The 20721-nt window shown below is 43.2% G+C and overlaps 1 protein-coding gene across 1 annotated transcript in view; it reads left to right on the top strand.

The window, feature by feature from the left end:
- Positions 1-426: 426 nt before the first annotated feature.
- esyt1b (extended synaptotagmin-like protein 1b) overlaps positions 427-20721 on the top strand; it is a 22751-nt gene continuing 2456 nt past the window's right edge. The window contains exons 1-49 of the mRNA XM_070836817.1: positions 427-807; positions 1951-1992; positions 3023-3157; positions 3438-3511; positions 3619-3682; positions 3856-3945; positions 4107-4162; positions 4344-4464; positions 4570-4746; positions 4960-5042; positions 5216-5264; positions 5359-5448; positions 5538-5633; positions 6107-6178; positions 6268-6354; positions 6465-6614; positions 6822-6935; positions 7027-7203; positions 7292-7377; positions 7465-7513; positions 7912-8001; positions 8088-8183; positions 8285-8356; positions 8483-8569; positions 8670-8816; positions 9024-9130; positions 9222-9399; positions 9514-9690; positions 9838-9920; positions 10109-10157; positions 10240-10329; positions 10494-10589; positions 16030-16101; positions 16487-16573; positions 16662-16808; positions 16889-17025; positions 17289-17418; positions 17522-17604; positions 17742-17883; positions 18530-18706; positions 18801-18883; positions 19108-19156; positions 19262-19351; positions 19527-19622; positions 19718-19789; positions 19882-19968; positions 20070-20216; positions 20375-20523; positions 20666-20721. The exon at positions 20666-20721 is cut by the window's right edge and continues 76 nt beyond it. Coding sequence (XP_070692918.1) covers positions 427-807; positions 1951-1992; positions 3023-3157; positions 3438-3511; positions 3619-3682; positions 3856-3945; positions 4107-4162; positions 4344-4464; positions 4570-4746; positions 4960-5042; positions 5216-5264; positions 5359-5448; positions 5538-5633; positions 6107-6178; positions 6268-6354; positions 6465-6614; positions 6822-6935; positions 7027-7203; positions 7292-7377; positions 7465-7513; positions 7912-8001; positions 8088-8183; positions 8285-8356; positions 8483-8569; positions 8670-8816; positions 9024-9130; positions 9222-9399; positions 9514-9690; positions 9838-9920; positions 10109-10157; positions 10240-10329; positions 10494-10589; positions 16030-16101; positions 16487-16573; positions 16662-16808; positions 16889-17025; positions 17289-17418; positions 17522-17604; positions 17742-17883; positions 18530-18706; positions 18801-18883; positions 19108-19156; positions 19262-19351; positions 19527-19622; positions 19718-19789; positions 19882-19968; positions 20070-20216; positions 20375-20523; positions 20666-20721 — 5269 coding nt within the window. The remainder of the gene's footprint in view (positions 808-1950; positions 1993-3022; positions 3158-3437; positions 3512-3618; positions 3683-3855; positions 3946-4106; positions 4163-4343; positions 4465-4569; positions 4747-4959; positions 5043-5215; positions 5265-5358; positions 5449-5537; positions 5634-6106; positions 6179-6267; positions 6355-6464; positions 6615-6821; positions 6936-7026; positions 7204-7291; positions 7378-7464; positions 7514-7911; positions 8002-8087; positions 8184-8284; positions 8357-8482; positions 8570-8669; positions 8817-9023; positions 9131-9221; positions 9400-9513; positions 9691-9837; positions 9921-10108; positions 10158-10239; positions 10330-10493; positions 10590-16029; positions 16102-16486; positions 16574-16661; positions 16809-16888; positions 17026-17288; positions 17419-17521; positions 17605-17741; positions 17884-18529; positions 18707-18800; positions 18884-19107; positions 19157-19261; positions 19352-19526; positions 19623-19717; positions 19790-19881; positions 19969-20069; positions 20217-20374; positions 20524-20665) is intronic.

The following is a 20721-nucleotide window of genomic DNA, read 5'->3' as shown; positions in this document are numbered from 1 at the left end:
AGCAGTATAATGCTGCAGTAATGACGGTAATTGCCACAGATTTGATGAGCGTCTTGCCGCAGCAGCGAAAGAGTCAACGATGCGTTTTTCTTCCGCTCCGGCCGGTGGGCGTGTTTTCATCCAGATAACGGGACTCGGTGAGGGGCTGAACTTGTAGACGGCCACTTCTTCAAGACTTTCTTTCTCAGTAAACCTCCAATGTAACCACAACAAACCTGTTTTAACACCCGTAAAAGAAGATGCGACACGGACGAGAGACGAACTAGCAAAGGTGCGGGAGTACAAGCGACGAGCGGCGGTGCGTTAGTTAGCTAGCAGGCGTTAGAAATGAAGCGTTAGAGTAACCTTTAGGTGCTTTTACACACTATTACTTTTTACATTTTATTTATCGGTGACATATTAGCGAGTATTTCAGAGGATACCAGTATGCAGAGTGATAAATCCGAGCAGAGTGATAAATCCGAGCCGAGTGAACCCAAGGGCGCCGTGAGTCCGAGCACCAGCGACGCCGAGAAGAAGGCGCTGTGCCCCGCGGAGGCAGTAGCTCCCCAAGCCAAAGGGATAAGCGCGGTCGCGGTGCTGTGGACGTTTGGGAAATGTCTGGGAGCCCTGCTGCCCGTCTACCTGGCCGGCTACTACCGGGTCAGTACCAGTCTGTTGGTGTTCGGGATGATGGTCTACACGGGATGGAAACATGCCCGAGAAGCCAAGGAGGCACGTCTGCGGTCCGCCATTCAGTTTCTCAACAACGAAGAGGAGTACACGTCCAGGAAAGTGTCCAAAATTAAGCGAGAACTTCCTGCATGGGTAAGAAATGGCCCCGCAAGAGTCCGTGTGTGTCTTCTGCCATCAAAACCCACTTCTCTATAATCCTTCCTGAACCCACTTTGACTTTAAGTGAGCCAACGTTACCTATAGTGGGCCAAAACCTAGACCTGAACCCCAAATCATAACATCCCTGCAGGGGCTGAAAGTCTGTGACGAAGAGTTTGTTGTCAGTAAACCTGCCTTACTGTTGATATGGCATCAAGTCTTTCATTTGTTTTTTTGGATTTTGTCTGAAATCTTATGTGTAGATCTGTAGCAGGGTATTGTTGCCCATTCAAATCACTACCTCATATGCAGTGAGAGGTCTTTTAAAGACTTTTAAAGTCCCTGTCTGTTATTTGCAAAACTCCGTTCCCACATTAGTTCTGCAGAGACGGTTGCCAACTTTACTGTGTGTGTGTGTGTGTGTGTGCATTTCAAGACTAAACATGTTTGGAAGCCTAATGGGGCAATTCTGAGAGCAATACAACAACAACAACACTACAACCCTCTGATCCTTTGTGCAGTTTTAACTCAAAGTGCAGGACAATGTATAATAAAGTATGATATATCTTGATTTGCAATGCCATGCATCCTGAGAGTATATGTACCCAAAATGGCAGTGCTGAAACCCACATGGGCATGTTTTGACACAGGACATCTAGCCACACCCAAAATGAAGTTCCTGTAGATCCTTTTTTTCAGTGGGTGATTTCAGTGATTGCTTGCATAACCACAGAGGATGCACGCTATTCATTAGAGTCGAAGCATAGCAGCTGCATATTACTCTCCAGTATGCATAACAAATAATGCGTTAGTAATATAAATCAGTAGTTAAATTCCAGCAAAAATATTGCCAAATTATTGTCACATGTAAAGATAAACCACATAGCAGCCAGCTATATCATTCAAAGTGATCCTTGAATTGACAGCCGCTGCACCCACCTGCTTTCCTTCCTTCGTTTGGAAATATTTGCTCAGTGTAAAAACTTGGTGCAAAAAAGCTCTGGGGTGATATCAGCAGTGCTATTGATGACATTTCCAGACCTTAAATGGCTGTAGTTGAATCACTTCCCTGTCCTGTTGTTTATCGGGCTCTATGATCATCAAGTATGTGCCCTCATTGTTTTTCCTTTCCTTCAGGTCAACTTCCCAGATGTTGAGAAGGTTGAGTGGCTGAATAAGGTAAACTAATAAAAGATTTCCAATTCTGCTTCACCTCTTCACCACGTGACTTTACACAGAGACACTGGTTTTCCTCCTCTGTTCAGCCCACAGCAAACACACGTCTGTCTGTTCAGTCACCCAGCTGTTGTGCTGATTGACACTTAGAAGAGCGTGCTATGCTAATAAGCTGATGCTAGCTGATAGATGGTAGCACTGCTGCGGTTGCTGCCATGTTCCAGAAAGAAGGCCACACCCCCATTAGTGTAGCCACTGTGTCTGTACTGCAGAGAGCAGGCCCTGTGCCAGGCAAACCCTCTCAACCTTTCCATTTCATCACTGGTTCGCTCACAGGAAGGGGGCGGCGCTGTCCAGCCCCTCAAACTAAATAAAACTGCAGCCATTGTCCCCCCCCACCCCCCTCTGCTCTTCTAGCCCAGAGAAATCGTCTCTATTAATTCTAGACATACAGAAATGAAAGTATTCATGCTAACAAGACCACGAGATTTAAGCAGTAAAGAGGCAGACAAAGCAGAGGTTTGAGACTTGATACTGGAGGGGAGGTCAGCAGATTCCCTCGTTGTTCTGGCTTCACCCTTCAGTAGCAGGCGGTCGATGACTCACTCTCCATTTATGCCAGACTGTAACCAACTCTGGGGCTTTTTTTTTCCCTCAGTCACACAACCAAACAGTGCCTCTGCTTTTGGGTCTTTCCCTGTAGGAATAAAGACTTAACATTTTTATATAGCAACAGTAATGTTTTGTAAAAAGTGAGTACACGTAGAGCACAAGATTCATTGTGGAATGTGTAAGGACTCAAAGTAGATGACAAACAGCTGAGGAGACTCAACTGGCTGCAGCTGTCTCTGTCAGTCTACAATTATTGCTTATGGAAGCCAAGGCATTTGACACAGTTTTGTTATTATGTGGCTAAAGTGACTAAGTTTACTTAACGGAGTAGTCTCTAGTTGCAGGGATGTATATTATATATTATGGCAGGTGTCTCACTATTAAAAACAGCTTCTAACCATGTCATTGTTGGCGTGCCTAGGTGCTGCAGCAGGTGTGGCCCTTTGTCGGCCAATATCTTGAGAAGCTGCTGGTGGAAACCATTGCTCCGTCCATCCGAGCCTCAAGCACCCACCTCAAAACCTTCAGCTTCACAAAAGTGGACATGGGAGACAAGGTGATGCCAGTGATAGTTTACCTGTAATATGACACTGCCCTGAAGATTCAAACAGAAGATGCATGTCTAATGAATTATTTCCTTGGTGTATACATATATGTATGTTTACAATTAACAGCATATATTGTACTTTTTTATTTCTATTTTTATGTGAATTATGTGTTCTGTATGTGGAATGACGGAGTTAAAACTTAATTGTATAACCCTGGATTGTTTAATGATAATTAAATATCTTTGTATCCTATATAGTGTTAACAAATGTGCCCTCTGTTTGCTTCAGGCCATGAAGGTTGTAGGGATTAAGGCACACACAGAGAATGACAAAGGACAAGTCCTGCTAGATCTGTATATCAGGTGAATGTTTATCCATTGCTCTTTGGATTTGCAAGTCACTGTCACCTCTGTCTTGTAGCTTTTAGAAGGCATTATCCTAGATGACATATTTGCTCTTGTGTCCACAGCTATGTTGGAAATGTAGAGATCAACGTTGATTGCATCTGCAAAGCCGGAGTCAAAGGAATACAGGTCTGTCAGCTTTTCAAGATTAAAAGTATGATTTGACTGAATTACAGGGTAACATGTCATTAATGCAAAGATGTCGCCTAGCTAAAAGGATAATTGACATATGCTCACAGTTAGCCACTGTGTAAGCACATCCGTGGTATTTCCAAACATCCTTTCTGCTTGTCTGTCTTTAGTTACATGGGATGATGCGGGTGATTCTGGAGCCTCTGATTGGAGATGTGCCCATAGTGGGAGCGGTCACCATGTTTTTCATCCGGCGGCCTGTACGTCCATCCACACTGACCTCTGTTTGTCCTTTTCTTGTTGCCCCTGTGATGATCACGTATCGCAGAATAGTCTTGTATGCTTTTCATGCTATTGATTTCTCTTCAATCCTGATTGATTTGTTACATTCAGCACACTCCTCTGCCTTTTCTCTTCCCAGAAACTAGACATCAATTGGACTGGCCTGACTAATTTGTTGGACATCCCTGGACTGAAGTGAGTCATGCAGAAATTACCTTTGATGTGGTTTACGCACCAGTAATAGCCACAACCTTATAATAAGCAAAGCCTCACAATGATTTATTATTGTTTGGGTTTTATTACACATTGAATAGTAAACAATACAGGCAATACAGCAGTGCATGTCCATTGATATGCCTTTTCTACTTTGTCCCAGTGTCATGTCTGACAGCATGATTATGGATGCCATTGCCTCCTTCTTGGTGCTGCCCAACCGTCTGGTTGTCCCACTGGTTCCAGGCCTGCATGTGGCACAACTACGCTCTCCTTTGCCCAGGGTAAAGCCTGAATATGCACCTACCGATTGAGCCAGACTCTCATAAATTTTTACATTTCAGTCAGCATCAGTCTAATACATCTTTGTCCCACTCTTTCTTTCTTAGGGAGTGGTGCGCATCCACCTACGGGAGGCACAGAGTCTGGCAGCCAAGGACAGCTACGTGAAAGGGGTTATGGCTGGCTTGTCTGACCCCTATGCCATATTAAGGGTTGGCCCTCAGGCCTTCACCTCCCAACACATTGACAACACAGACTCTCCTAAGTGGGAAGAGATGTACGAAGTAAGAAAAATTGAGAACTTTATGGAAAGTTGTGTCATCCTCACTCTGCATATGCCAGTGTTTGAAGGCTCAATCATATATCATCTCACGTTGTCTTGTATTTGAGGGATCTGACTGTTACAGTGCTGCGAATGTTCATTTTCACTCATGGTCACATGAGGCCACAGCTCCCCCTGTCAGTCTTCATGTCCTTGTGTGTGTCTGGTACATCAGGTCATAGTCCATGAAGTGCCAGGTCAAGAGTTGGAAGTGGAGGTATATGACAAAGACCCAGACCAGGATGATTTCCTGGGCAGGTACATATGCATAGTTCGTGTCTCTTGTGTACCTATGTTAAATCTCGCATTGTCACCTTTCACCTGTCACTGTTCATGATCAGTCAGAAAAAGTACTCTACCTGTTTTCTGAAGCAGACAATTGACCTCTTAAAGTTATAACATTTGCTGTCTGACTCTCCTCCTCCATATAGGACCAAATTGGATTTGGGCATTGTGAAGAAATCTATAGTTGTCGACGATGTAAGTAAAAAGCGGTTATCATCTCAGTCACAATTTGTATAAGTAATGTTTTAATCTTTGAACGGTTAATGTATGCCTTTGTCTCTCGTCCCAGTGGTTCACTTTGAAAGACGCTCCGTCTGGACGGGTTCATTTCAGACTGGAGTGGTTGGCCTTGCTGCCTACCACTGATCGACTAGAGCAGGTTTGATTCACTCATTTCCACCGATACTTTATTCTAACGTGATTGTAGTGTATGCCATTCAAAATACTCTTCTACATCTTCTACCCCAGATCCTGAAGAGGAATGAAAGCATCACTAGTAAGGCTGGTGATCCACCTTCTTCAGCCATCTTGGTTGTATACCTGGACAAGGCTGAGGCACTTCCTGTGAGTCAAAGACCTTTACCCTCTGTGCCCACATTCGTGCTCGGCTCACAGCTGCTTCCTGCGTGTGTTTAAACTGAGTCAGAGCTGTAACTGCCACCTGTCTGACATTCCACATAGTTGTTGCCTCTGCCTCTAACCTTCTGCAGTCCGTCATAGTGTGAATGACTGTGGCTAACTTTATCCAAGGCTGTTAAACACACATTTACTACTGTGCCCATTCTACTGTTACATCGTCTTTGTGGTTTCTCTCAATGCAGATTTATACTTCCTGATTATGCCAATGTGGTCTGCTGCTTCCTGTCTGTTATTTGTGTTGTTGCTATGGTAGCCTTATACACATTATTATTCACATCGACCACATGTTGTCACAATGGTAGATAAGTCTATTTATTGCTCTGCTCTTGCTTACCGAATGTTGTTGTTCACATGACTTACAGCGTATTCATATTTGTCTGTAACTGCGTATCTTTTAGATGAAGAAGGGAAATAAAGAGCCCAATCCCATGGTACAGCTGTCCGTGCAGGACATCACTAGAGAGAGCAAGGTACATCTACTGGGAAAGTCCCTTATAATGCTTTAGATTGTGTTTCATTTCTTTCTGTTTTATATGCATACCATTTATTATTCCTTTAGACTTGTTACACAACCATTAACCCAGAGTGGGAGGAAGCTTTTACCTTCTTCATCCAGGATCCTCGCAAGCAGGACATAGACATTCAGGTAACTGCTCATAAGATTTGCTATTTTGCAGTAAATTTTGTTTTCGATATTCTGAGGAGACAAACATGTTGTGGTCTTATTTTGGCTTTCCTTCATGTTAAATGAACCAGGTGAAGGACGCTGACCGTGTGCAGACACTGGGCAGCCTGACCATCCCTTTGTCCCGTCTGCTGTCCAATTCCAATCTCTGTCTGGACCAGTGGTTCCAGTTGGACAACTCTGGATCTGCCAGTCGCATCTATATCAACTCAGTTCTCAGGGTAAATGGCAACAAGACCCATTCACTAATCATGCGCTACAGTACACCAGTTAATGACCAATGAATACACAAAAAAACAAATAAAACAAGCACAATCTAGGAGACCAAATGTTTTGCTAATGTATATCGGTGCCCCTATTGAAATCTAATGAGGCCAGACAGGATTTTAGTCACATTTTATTTAGCCTCATTCTCTGTCATGATGCAGGTCCTGTGGTTAGATGAGGAACAGATTCCATCTGATGTGTCATCTAACCTTGAGGCTGGACTCTCCAAACAGCTGCCCCAGCAGACCTCCCCTCACCCTAGCTTTGCCACAGAGGTAATGGAGGACAGCGCAATTATGACTTTGTATGACTTTGTATGACACTAACTTATTCTAATGTATGTGGGTTTTTTTTGTTTTTTTTCAGGGACTGCTCAGAATTCACCTGTTGGCAGGACAGAATCTTGTTCCGAAAGATAACCTGATGGGGGGCTTGGTAAAAGGCAAGAGTGACCCCTATGTCAAGATCAACATCGGTGGCGAAACATTCACGAGTTTGGTTATCAAGAGTAATCTTAACCCCACGTGGAATGAGATGTATGAGGTAAATATGGTTATTTATTAAAGAACACAGCTTGTGTTGTAGTGAAATTCATAGAAGTGGCTGATGTTAATTTGCAACCACCCCTCAGGTGATTCTTACCCAGCTACCTGGCCAGGATCTGCACGTGGAGGTGTTTGATAAAGACATGGACATGAAGGATGATTTCATGGGCAGGTACAATAGCTATAAATAATTCAGTTATCAAATGAGACAAATGATTCATTAAACATAGGTTCTAATTTCACATATCCCGACATACAGGCTGAAGATCAGTCTGAAGGACATCATTGATTCTCAGTACACTGATCAGGTGGGATCTTCCTTGCCAAATACAATGTTGCATGTTGCACCGGGTGCGCAGATCCCCATGTCACTTTAAGACAATCCATTAACATATTTTTGATGTCTTGCCCACTGCTTCAGCAGTTTTTGGATCGAATATGAAATTGCGCTGTGTCTGTTCGGAGTGTGTTGCACATTGGAACACACGCATGTTTAAACCAGGCTGATTACTTGGCCCCTGGAAGGACTGCTGTTTTTGATTCTTTTGGCCTTCGATTGCATGTATTCATTTCACAAGAACATTTTAAGAAAGAAACAGATGAGAGAGAACAATCACCAGCAAAAGCAGTTGACGGTTTAACACCATCACAGAAACACTGTTACCCAGCAGTTCCTGTGTTAAAACGATTCCATTTCTTCTCTCAGTGGTACACTCTCAGTGATGTGAAGTCTGGTCGGGTTCACCTGGTACTGGAATGGGTTCCAACAGCCTCAGAGTCAGACCGGTTGGACCAGGTGGGTATTCCCAGATAAATCATGGATCAATAAACCTTCGCTGATAAGCTTGATTCATACTTAACAGTTCTTTCCTGTGTCCTCAGGTTCTTCAGTTGTATTCCAGACAGTCTTACCAAAACAAGGCGGTTCCCTCAGCAGGCCTACTGTTTGTCTATATCGAGCAAGCAGATGGCTTACCAGTGAGTGTTTGATCACTGATGTGAAGGATAATGTCAGGATAAGCAGTTGGTAGTTAAAATACCTTTGCTTTTATTATTATTGCTTATTTGTCTCCCTACAGGTTAAGAAGAGTGGCAAGGAGCCAAAAGTGGGAGCAGAGATTTCTCTGGAAAAAATGTCCCGCAAAACTACAGTAAGACCTCAAATTTCTTTCAGAATTGATAGTAGAATGTTTTAAGGCACTTTCTTTAGCACTTATTGTAACATCGTAGCAGTAAGCTGATATCTGTAACTTGTATGAACTCACTCTTCTCTGAAGGTGTGTGATCGTACCACATCGCCTCACTGGAATGAGGCATTCTGCTTCCTGGTGCGAGACCCTAGAGAAGATATTGTTGTTATTAAGGTACGCTGGCTTCAGTGTGTAATCAACGTGGAACAGACATGTATATGTGTCATATACTGTACATATCTCTATGCTAACACCTCGAAATGTGTTTACTCAGCTCTCCCACAGCTGGACCTTGCCCATTGGTTCCCTGGTGGTTCCTGTCAGAGAGCTTCTCTCAGAAGAAGAGCTGGTCCTGGACCAGTGGTTCCATCTGGATGGGGCCTCACCTGAGAGTCAGGTTCTTCTGAGGGCTGAACTCAAGGTGGGAGAATTCTGTTGCTCTGTCATTTTCTAGTGTATGTCCTTTTAAGTTTATTTTTCTGAGTTTCTTCTGTCTCTTTGTTTCTCTCTCTGCCTATACATCTTTGTCTCTGTCTGTACATCTATGTATGTATTTTTCTTTTACTCTGTAACTATGTGTGATATATCTTCATTGTTTCTTTATTATTCATCTTTTTCCAAACTGCAGATGCTGATTCCCACCAAATGTCTGGGTGCCACTGATAAGGCTAAGGCCACTTCAGCATCAGGTCCTTCCCCTGCTCAGCCAAAACAGGAGACAGACACAGTGCTGAGGTGAGATAGTTCATCCAAAAAATTCTGTCATTACTTTACTGTTTGCCTTTTGTCTCTTTCCTGGATTTATTGCTACTTTTTGTGTTTTTAGGTCAAGTTCAGTGGACGCTCCTCCTGTGGAGACCATTGTCTCTTCAGTGACCTCACATGAAGATGTTGACATACAGGAAACAACAGCTGATGTGACTGAAGAGAAAGTGGAAGAATCACCGAGCCCTGCCGTAGCACAACCTCCTCATACTTCTCCAGACCTCAGCTTTGCCCGTGAGGTAACATCACAGAAATAGTAATCTATGGTCGCAGATGCATGCAGCAGGGAATGGCACAATCACATTTAACAAAAAAAACCTATCAGTATAAAGTTAAGGGATCCTTTCCTGCAGGGGCTGCTGAGAATCACCCTCTTGGAGGCAGAGAGCCTGGTTGCCAAAGATAACATGATGGGCGGAATGGTCAAAGGCAAGAGTGACCCCTATGCCAAGATCAGTGTTGGAGAGTTTGCATTTAAGAGTAATGTGGTCAAGGAGAATCTCAACCCAGTCTGGAATGAGATGTATGAGGTGCGTAAAGGACAGGAGAATTACATTTGCTCCCACCATGATTTCAAATGACAATAATATGATAATGATGATAATTGACAATGATGACTTCACGTTACTACCCCTTTTAAAAAAGACAACTAATTTAAACGATCTGTGTTTCCTTAGGTGGTGCTGAGGCCTCAGTCAGGACAAGCGGTGCAAGTAGAGCTGTATGATAAAGACATGGACAAAGATGACTTCCTGGGCAGGTAAGGAGCAGTTTTTCTAGGAGTCCAGCTATGGACTATGGAGGCTGGGAGCTTTTTTTCTCCTGTGTTTATGAACATGACCTAGGGAAACATTGTACAGCATTAAAAAACATATATAATGTAGATTGAAATGTTTTAGAGCATTTTAAGGGCTGGGCTTTGCTTGAACTTTTTTTCTTTGTGCACAGGTTCAAAATCAGTGTGGCAGACATCATTAGCTCCCAGTACATAGACCAGGTTAGTAATTGCTTGTTGTATCTTAGTTATTGCTGCTGTGTTATCATAGGCTTTAATCAGTAAATGTACCTCTCTGTTTCAGTGGTACACCCTAAATGACGTGAAGTCTGGACGTGTTCGTCTCATACTGGAGTGGGTATCAGCAGTGTCCCATAATGACACCCTGGACCAAGTTAGTGCATTTTTTATTATTTGTTTATGTTTCCTCTCTTTTTCATGCATGTATTTATAAACCTCATCGTCTACACTTTTCCAAATATTAGCCTTTGCTCAGTGCACTGTGTACATCAGTGCTGAGTCACTGTAATGTTTTTTTAATCTGATCCTCTGCTGCAGGTGATGCAGATGCAGTCACTCCAATCCTACCAGAACAAGGCTGTTCCCTCTGCAGCTCTGCTCTTTGTTTATCTGGACAGAGCACACTCATTGCCTGTGAGTCCTTGTAATTAGTGTGAATGCTCCAGAGCATTCACACTATATGTTCTTCTACTGATGTTCTTCTCCTCCCACACCGTTCAAGGTATGAACGTCATTCAAACTGCTAAATGTGCAGCCCAATCGGTAATCGAGTGCTATGACTTTTCTCATTCATAGTTTCCATAATATTCAGTATGAAATTTTTGCTTGTGGTGCGTTATGAGTCCATGGAGGTGAATGGGGAGAATCGTCGGAATTTCCATTCGCGCTAAAGCGGTGACGTCATCGCTAGAGCGTGGAGGAGTGGAAAAATCACATGAAGCTTTTGACTTTAACTCCCTGCTGTGTCCGAACCGTTTCGCCCACAGTCACAGTTTATTATCACTCAAAATGTAGCTTAAGTCTTTGGACACGCAGTCATGTGGCTCAGAACACGCAGCGCATCCCACGAGCCTCGGAGCGACGGGAGCACCGACCGAACGGCTCATTGACTGCCATGTTAAAATGACAGAGGAGGGAGGGAGAGAGAAAAACTTCTTTTACCTGCTAGCAAGCGCTCATTTCACAAGATAGATAAAATGTAGATAAACATGACTAGTTTAAGACCATGTAAGCATTTCAGCTGCTGGACCGTTTTTGGTGCCACGGCCCCAAAGCACCAGGACACAACTTCAACTCAACCCTCAACCCTCATTGACTCTAATGTTATTTCAGCTCTGAAATCTGTGACCAAACCCAAAGTTTGGAATTTTAAAACTGTGAAATCAAGGTAATTTTTCAACTTTATCCAAACAAATAACACATTTTCGTGTTCAGCAGAGTCTTCTGCTGCTCATGGTGGTGTTGGTTCAGCTCTAAATCACAGCTTTAATTTTATTCCCTCCTTTTTCTCATTTTACATGAGTGTGTATGTGGTGGCGTCATCGCCGCTTTCTTCAGTACTGTTACAAACGGGTCAAACAGAAGCAGCAGCTTAATAAAAACCTGTGAGCCACCAGGTGGCAGCAGAGCTGCCATTCAGCATGTAAAGCAGCAGCAGCGCGTGGCGGCAGTACAGCAGCAGCAAGACAGCAGGGGGCAGCATTCACACTGCAATTTCTTCAGGAATTGCAATTTTTCTATTTCAAAGAATAAAATTCAGTGATGCTGTTGACTGGATCAAAGTCCGATGGCCAAACGAGTGATTTCACAGTTTGCGACGCTAAAAAACATTTATAGACTGATTTACAGACATCTCTGGCTACTATGTACAATTGGCATCAAATCCTTGAGCACTTCCTGGGGGCGTGGTTTGATGTTGGGGCGGCCATTTTGTTGAAACTTGTAAATAAATACGATGACACGTCAACATTCAAAATGGTTCTGACGCATCAACATTCTAAAATGCTCTGATGACACATCAAAGACATTTAGAATGTTGATCCTCAGTTTGAGTATATATAAGGTACAAGTTTGAAAACTCACCAGTTTCATACTCACAGATACACACAGCGATCAGAGAACAGATACACAGCGATTTTGGGAAAGCGATTTTAGATAGCGATTTTGGTTAGCGATTTTGGATAGTGATTTCAGCCAGTTCTTCAAGACAGTTAGTCTACAGAGAACATCAATGGAAGGAATCAACCATCCCATTCGCAGCCGGACGTGGCAGCCGACTCAAAACAAGCCGAGGAGGCAGCCATGTCAAAACGAGCCGAGGGGGCAGCCGCCTCAAAACGAGCCGAGGAGGCAGCCGCCTCAAAACGAGCCGAGGGGGCAGCCGCCTCAAAACGAGCCGAGGGGGCAGCCATCTCTACACCAGCAGCTGCATCAAGAAAGACAGAAGAGGTTCAAGGCAGAAGGTGATTTGGACATCTTCAAGTCTAGGCTCCAGGAGGCAGAGAGGAAATTACAAGAGGAGCGCAACTGGAGATGCAGGCGAGAAAATGAGGTGGAGATGCTGAAAGAAGAAATCAAGAGTCTCTCCTCCACAGCCGAGCCCCAGGACCAGTCAAACAACAGTGGCAACCCGGATCTTATTAGGGATCTGGAAGCCCGGGTCCTGGGTGAAAGAAAGAAGGCTGGCTCCTTCAAACAAACACTTGTAGAAGTCCTGCAACTTTTTAGGGAGAGAATCAACAAGGACATCAGCCTGATTTTAGAGCTGACAGCCAAAAACATCTCCCTTGGCAAAGTGATGGAGGGGCTGAAAAATGACCAGAAAGAGGTCCGCAGACTGACGGCTCAGCTTGAGGATGTAAAGAAGCAGCTGGATGAGAAGACCAGCTCCGAACTCAAGCCTGCATCTAGTCTGCAGACACAGACTGTTGAGCAGTTTGAGGAGGTCAAGAAGCAGCTGGAGGAGAAGACCAGTGCCGAACTCGAACTGGCCTCCCAGCTGAAGACTCAGCAGGAGGTCTGCAGACTGACTGCTGAGGAGCTGAAGGAGGTCAAGAAGCAGCTGGAGGAGAAGACCAGTGCCGAACTCAAACTGGCCTCCCAGCTGAAGACTCAGCACGAGGTCTGCAGAAAAACTATAGAGCAGTTCGAGGAGGTCAAGAAGCAGCTGGAGGAGAAGACCAGCTCCAACCTTGAACTAGCCACCAGTCTGCAGACTCAGCAGGTGGTCTGCAGACTGACTGCTGAGGAGCTGAAGGAGGTCAAGAGACAGCTGGAAGTGAAGACCAGCGCCGAAATTGAGCTGGCCTCAAGTCTGCAGACTCAGCAGGAGGTCTCCAGACTGAGTGCCGAACAGTTTGAGGAGGTGAACAAGCAGCTGGAAGAGAAGACCAGCGCCGAACTCAAGCTGGCCTCCCAGCTGAACACTGAGCAGGAGGTCTGCAGACTGACTGCTGAGGAGCTGAAGGAGGTGAAGAAGCAGCTGGAAGAAAAGACCAGCGCCGAACTGGAGCTGGCCTCCCAGCTGAAGACTCAGCAGGATGCCTATCAGGCACTGGAGAGGGAAGTGGAGATGATGTGCGAGCTGACTGCAACAACCTCCCCACCGGAGAACGCAGACACTCCTGAGAACATCCAGGAAACAGAGGAGCACATCTCAACTTGGAGGCTCTTCAAGAAAGCTCTGACGCCAAAACACCGGCGCAAGTACAAGAGCAAGAAGAAGGTCCAGGACCTGGACTAACACTCACACACACACACTCTCTCTCACACACACACACACACACACACACACACACACACACGGTAACGGGTTTTCTCCGGGTGCTCCGGTTTCTCCCACATAGACAATAATTGGAATAAAATACAAATAGATAAATTGTACCTGTATCGTTGTATTTCTGTAGAACATTGTTCATCATCCTTCATGCTCTTGTCTCACTGTTCATATCATAGTGTGATCAAATACTGGTTTTCTATCAAGGGTTGAATTATTGGCTGAAATTGTGAAAACTGAGAAAAAACACATAACTACAGTGGAAATCAAATATACCTGCACACTGTTAAAAACTTAGAATGAAAGCATGACTGTTCTCACATTTGATTGTTACAAAGACGAAAGTGTCAAAGTGTTGAACGAAGCAGAATTAATAAGGGATCATATCAGGGACGTGCGGTCATCATGAAAAGTAAAAAAACAAATAATGATACAATAAAATAAATATTAATATTTGTTAAGTGACCTGTGCAATAAATGTCACTTCTGTACGATTCCAATAATAACATTTTTAAAAATCAAAATAGCTAAATGTGCATATTTCCTGTTAAATTACAGGGAAACGCGCTAAGTGAGGCAGAGGCGAGTTCAGCCTCCCCTCAGATTGTGTAATCCCTCCCAACCTGGGATAAACTCATGCCTTTTGCTTTCTCACTGTTTGACACCAATGTTAAGTTTGAACACTGTAAAACATCACAGCCCCTTTTAGTTATGTCAATTTACATTTTCTCTTTAACTCAAAGTGCTCTGATATGTTTTAGATTTTTAATTCTAGTTTATTGTAGGTTAAATTTACATTCATCATCTTGACTACTTGTAAATGTTGTCAGATTGACTGAACTTGCTTTATCAAGTTATCAGTTAAAAAGAAAGAAAAGAAAAATGGTGAAAGTGACGTCTTCAAGCTACAGAGAAAAAATACTTGCTTCTGCATTTGATTCTGAAAAAAAAAACACCTTTAAAGTAATGGCAAGGTTGAAACAACTTGTTATATCCTGGAGATACGCCATGTTTTAACTTGGACTAAAGCATATAGACATAGACATAGATATACCTGCACCCCAACCGATGTGTTCAAATGTCCTTACTGACCCTGTTTTGTTTCGTTTGTTTTTGTGTTGTGTTGTTTTTTTGTATTATATATTATTTCATATTTTGGGTGGACTTCAGGTCTGAAGTGTTGCTGCTGAAAAGCGTTCACACTGTTCTTATCCTCTTTATTAGTCACACATTTTCTTCTTACGTACGTTTTTTGGCACTTAACTGCTTCATACTTTGTGCTACAGAAACCATTCAAACATCAAAATGTTCAGCTCGTTGAGGACATTCAACTGTGACTTTTAAACATTTCAACCTTTTTAAACTTTTGAAAATATTCAGCTTTTTTCAACTTGCATTTAACATTGAAGTCTATGGGCTGAATGTTCAAATCATCCTCAACTTCCTCCACTTTGAAAGGTTATAGCTTCCTCATACTCTCAGCTAGAGACTTCATTCAACTTTTAAACAGGTCACCTGTTATTTTACCACATAATTCAGCTTATTGATATCTTTTACGGATTTTACAATATTGACAATATCAGTTTTAGTTTTATGTCGTTTTCCCTTCTCATATTTTATGGGTGTGTATTGCGCTGCCTAGAGTGGGTGACGTCATCGCCAGAGCGCAGAGGAGCATTAAAATCGTCGGAAAGTTTTGTCTTTATCTCGCTCTCACGCCCAACGTGTGTCACTCACACTCACCATTTATACATCGAAACATAGGAAAAATCGTGCTCGTCGCAGTGATGTGGCCATGGAAAGAAAAGAACATACATTCATATCAGGGAAGCTTAAACCATGAATTACAGTTACAAAAGGCAGCAATGCAGTGTGACGTCAGCTATTCAGCAGGCAGCATTCACACTGCAATTTCTTCAGGAATTGCAAATTTTCTAGTTTGGTATACTATAGTAAGTGTCTCTGAGCTATAGATAAACACCAGCTTGAAAAGCACATGTTGATTAACAGATCCTCTATCAGCATAAAGTGGAACAATCAGAACACTATTCATCTACTTCCTAATCTATCTACATCTATATCTAAGATATTGTTTGTGAAAGTAATCACTGAATAAAAAATACATGAAGACTTAGAGAAATAGTTGCTTCTGGCTGAGCAACTATCACTGTTGTTGGAAATGCTTTATTTTTCAAAAGAAAGGGGACTTGGCTCTCGTCCTTATTGTTGCCTTAATTACAGAGAGGGAATGCGAACTATTCACATAATGTTATGTGTTATTTGTGTTTCTGTGCCCAGTTTAAGAAAAGTGGAAAGGAGCCCAAGGCAGGGGCCGAGCTTGTTTTCGGTAACACAACCTACAAAACCAAGGTATGAGACTTAAAACTTAAACCAAGTAATATTTTTGTCAGCTCACATTGTTAAAAGTAATGTTTTTGGATTAATCACTTAATTGTTTAGTCAGTAAAATGTCATGTTAAAGTCCACATCATAATTTCCCAGAAAACATATCAGAGTGTTGGTCACTGCCTCAAATGTTATAGGAGATTTTTATGGGAGGCTGTCATGTTTATAATTAGAAAAAGTTGAACCTTGGCGCCCCCCACTGGTGGTGTTGAAATAGACACAACACTTGACAGCAATGCATGCTACTACTTTCACCGTGCTGTTTGAAATACCTTTTGATACGTTATCAAAGCAACAAGAACCATGTATTAATATATCCAACTTACCCCTCATTGTTTTCTATATGAAGGTATGTGATCGTTCCAGATCACCTCAGTGGAATGAGGCTTTCTACTTCTTGGTTCGCGAGCCCACAGAGGAGATGCTCATAGTGAAGGTGATTGTACTGTGTTTCACAACACTCATAAGCAGCATTGAAGTCGATATCTCAACCTGACATTATAAATGTGTCCTCATCCCTGTAGTTGTCAAGTGCATGGGACCAGCCAATGGGATCTCTTGTAATCCCTGTGAGAGAGCTGCTGTCTGAACCACAGCTGGTCCTGGACCAGTGGATGCCTTTGGATGGAGCCTTACCTGAAAGTGAGATCCTACTGAGGGCTGAACTCAAGGTAAGAGAATACAAACGCAGAGGATTATTACCCTTGGTATTGACAGACAGAACAAGAAATTGGAAATGCATTTTCGACAGATCCTGAGCTCCAGGATGACTGAAGCTCCACAGCCCTCTGTGACTGGTTCAAAGAAAGAAGAGAAGGTCGGTTTAGTGGAACAGACCTTCAAAGCAGCCAGTGAGGATGAAAAAAGCTCAGAGCTGCCAACAGATGAGTGAGTGTGTGCCTGATTTGATAACACGCATCAAAACTTTGCAGACTGTACATTGGTCACATATAAACATTAGATAAATGGTGACGTGCCTGTTACTGAAAGCAGGAACAGGAAGGTGAGATGTAAAAGCAAAAATGCTCCAATAGAACATGCTTTGAAAGTATATTTGTAGCCAAATAAAGCTAAGAAACTATTATTTCCCATTGTTCACTCCTGTCCGGAGTCTGGCTGTGGTGTTTTGTAACAGCGGTGTGTATTTTCAGATTGGTAGCAGTATCCAGCCAGCCGGCTTCTGAAGCAGCAGAAGAAGATGCTGAGGCCACTATAGAAGTTGCTGCTCCGGCTGAACCAGCTGCTATTCAAACTGCACCTGATACATTACCTGCTGCTGCAGTGAGTCATAGCACATTCCCAGAAACTGAACCGGTGTGCTGGCATTGTTGTCAGTTATTATTACTATTTTCACCCTTCATAACCTTCATTTAATTTTGCTCAGCTGGTGGAGGAACCAACAGATGCAGAGGAGCAGCCCACACCAGTTAAAAGTGACTTTGAACCGCAGCAAACACCAACAGACAGGTGAGCGCCACACCACAGCAAATAAGACAATTTTTTCCATAATTTTTTCTTTAATGATCTGTAAATTGGAAGAATAGAATGAAAACCTAACAAGAAACATCTTGAAATTTCTACACTGTATGTGTGTGTGTGTGCAGAACTGGTTTGGACAACCTTGCCCACGCCACAGTGACTGGTCTACCTGCAGACACCCTGCAGCCAGCAGAGGTTACAGAAATCCCCAAAGCTGGTGAAGTTCTGCCACCTCACACCCTCCCCAGCTGGGACTTTGCTAAAGAGGTGGGTTTAGTTTATGCTCTGATTAGCACTGTTGATCACATCAACAGTTATATCTTGCTGCCAATCATTTTGTCCCCAATCAGTAGATGGTGAATCGTGAACTGATGCTGCCGCTGGGTCTCAGACTATCACGTGGGTTTTCTGAGTAACCCCAGCCTTTTTCCACACTGTGAATATACCACTTCCTCAAGTCTTTAAATGATAATATAAATTCTGCTAGGGAGATTTCAGCTTCCTCTACTGCTATGGAGGATCAGATGTGTTCCACTGAACATCTGCGTAGGTACCTGCATCATGCCAGCTAGAATTTATAAGAGGGATTTCCCGACAGGACTCTCAAAATAAAACTTGTGCTTAACATTGTATCATTTATAAAACGTACACGTCTGGCTAGAAGGACAAGTTCACCAAATTTAAGTAGACAGCTTGGAAAGGCATTTTAACCCACTGACATGGCATAATGTCATATTTTAGTAGTGAAAGAGCCATTTACGAGGGAACCACCCAAGTATTGGTGTTCAAGACTTTTAATATTTCTGGAAACACAGTCCACAAGCCCGATGATCTGGTTCTTACTGAAATAAATACCATAGTATGATGATGTATGGTAAGATGTATTTTAATACATACAGTCTTCGTCCTGCAGGGGCTGCTGAGGATTCATCTGCTGGAGGCCCAAAATCTGGTTGCCAAGGATAACCTGATGGGGGGCATGGTGAAGGGCAAGAGTGACCCCTACGTCAAGATCAACATAGGGGGAGTTACATTCAAGAGCCATGTTATCAAGGAGAATCTCAACCCAACGTGGAATGAAATGTATGAGGTATGAAGTATTCTCTGTTTAAGCGCACATTGTCCGTATTTTACTGCATGTACAGTATTTTCTACAAATATGGTGTTTTGCTTGTTTTTGACAGCTGGTTCTGAGTGAGAACAGCGTCCAGGAGATCAAGATTGAAGCATTTGATAAGGACTTTGATTCTGATGACTTCCTTGGCAGGTGTGTGTCATGTGTACTTGTCATTATTGTTTAGTCAGTAACTTCAGAATTCAGGATAAAAAGTGCGGTTGTCCTGTAAATGATCTGTTGTAATCAGAGGAGCTGATTGCTTTTCTTCTGTTTTCATCAAATAGTGTTATATACCCTTAATGCCAGCATAGGAAAGCTTTGTTTCTGGAAGTCAGACATTTAAGTTAAACCCTTTCTTGTTTTCATGTTCACAGATTCAGTATTAAGCTGAATGGGGTCATCAGGTCTCAGTATACAGACCAGGTCAGTCAGTAAATCATGACCTGAAGTCATGGCATGTATCCAGTGTCACCCCCTAGTATAAAAGGCATTGCCCTGCTTCTTTAACTGACTTTGTCTCTGTTTCAGTGGTACACTCTGAATGATGTGAAGTCTGGGCGCGTTCACATGATACTGGAATGGGTTCCTACGCTCTCAAATTCAGTCAGACTTGACCAGGTCGGTCCTCACCCAGGCTCACGGCCCTATCCCACTAGCATTAGCGTTACATTCTTTACATTCACATTCTTTAAACATGGAGTACTGATGTCTCCATAACAAAGTAATGCTGTAAAGTCACGTTTCAAACTGCAAAATAATCTCCAGGCCTAACTCGCTGTGCTCCATGTCACAGGTAATGGAGCTACAGTCTCTCCAGTCTTATCAGAACAAAGCTGTTCCTGCCGCTGCTCTGCTTTTCCTCCACATAGAGAGAGCACATTCATTACCTGTAAGTCAGCTGCACTTTATTTACAAACTGTGCAGTAGGTATCAAAAATGATTCACTGTATGATAAAACTCGAATGCCTTGCTCTTCCTTGATAGTTGAAGAAAAGTGGAAAGGAGCCCAAAGCAGGAGCTGAGCTCGTTCTGGGTGAAACAACCTACAAAACCAAAGTGAGACTCTTGATGCATTTTGCACTATAGTCAGTCAGACAGGTGAGTTATTATTGTATTAACCTTGTCACCTTTTCATCATCTCTCTGAAGCTGTGTGACCGCAGTACCAGTCCCCAGTGGAGTGAGTCTTTCTACTTCCTGGTCCATGACCCTAAACATCAGATGCTTGTAGTAAAGGCAAGACATTCATTGGCATTTATTTATTGGAAGGATTTGCATCTCACATTTAACAGCAGTGGCACGGGACTGACTTTTTCATTCTCCCTCTCACATTGCAGTTGTCCAGTGGTTGGGATCAGCCAATGGGATCTCTGGTGGTTACCATCAAAGAGCTGCTTGCAGAGCCACAGCTGGTCCTGGACCAGTGGTTCCATCTGGATGGAGCTTTACCTGAGAGTCAGATCCTGCTAAGGACTGAACTCAAGGTGAGAGTGTATACACGTCTGCACTACACACACACACACACACACACGCACACACACACACACACACACACACACACACACACACACACACAAACTCTGTTTAGTATTAAACAACCCCTTGACCCTTGTTGTTCCTTTTCTGAATCTGTTTCCAATAGATTCTAGATTCCAAAATGGTGGATATGATCAGTGCAGGCACTCTGCCCTGTTCTGCCTCTGGCCTTGGATCTGGAAATGGGCAGGTGAAGTTGTCTCTTTCATATGCCTCGCAGGAGAGACAGCTCATCGTCACCGTCCATGCCTGCAGGTGTGCCTCCTTAAATAGTGTGCCAAATTGTTATATTGTGTACTCACCAATGACATACTCTTGGTGTAATAGTAATTATTTTAGGCTAAGTTTAAAGAAAGGCTTTTTTCAAATGTATTCAAGATATGCTTTCTATGCACAGAGGTCTACTGTCTCAAAGTAAGGATGGCGTAGACAGCTATGTCTCCCTCATGCTGC

This window comes from Pempheris klunzingeri, chromosome 2 (genome assembly GCF_042242105.1).
Source record: "Pempheris klunzingeri isolate RE-2024b chromosome 2, fPemKlu1.hap1, whole genome shotgun sequence".
In the NCBI taxonomy this organism is placed as follows: Eukaryota; Metazoa; Chordata; class Actinopteri; order Acropomatiformes; family Pempheridae; genus Pempheris; species Pempheris klunzingeri.
Note: the sequence above shows the minus strand (reverse complement) of the source record. Positions and strands in the feature narration are given on the sequence as shown.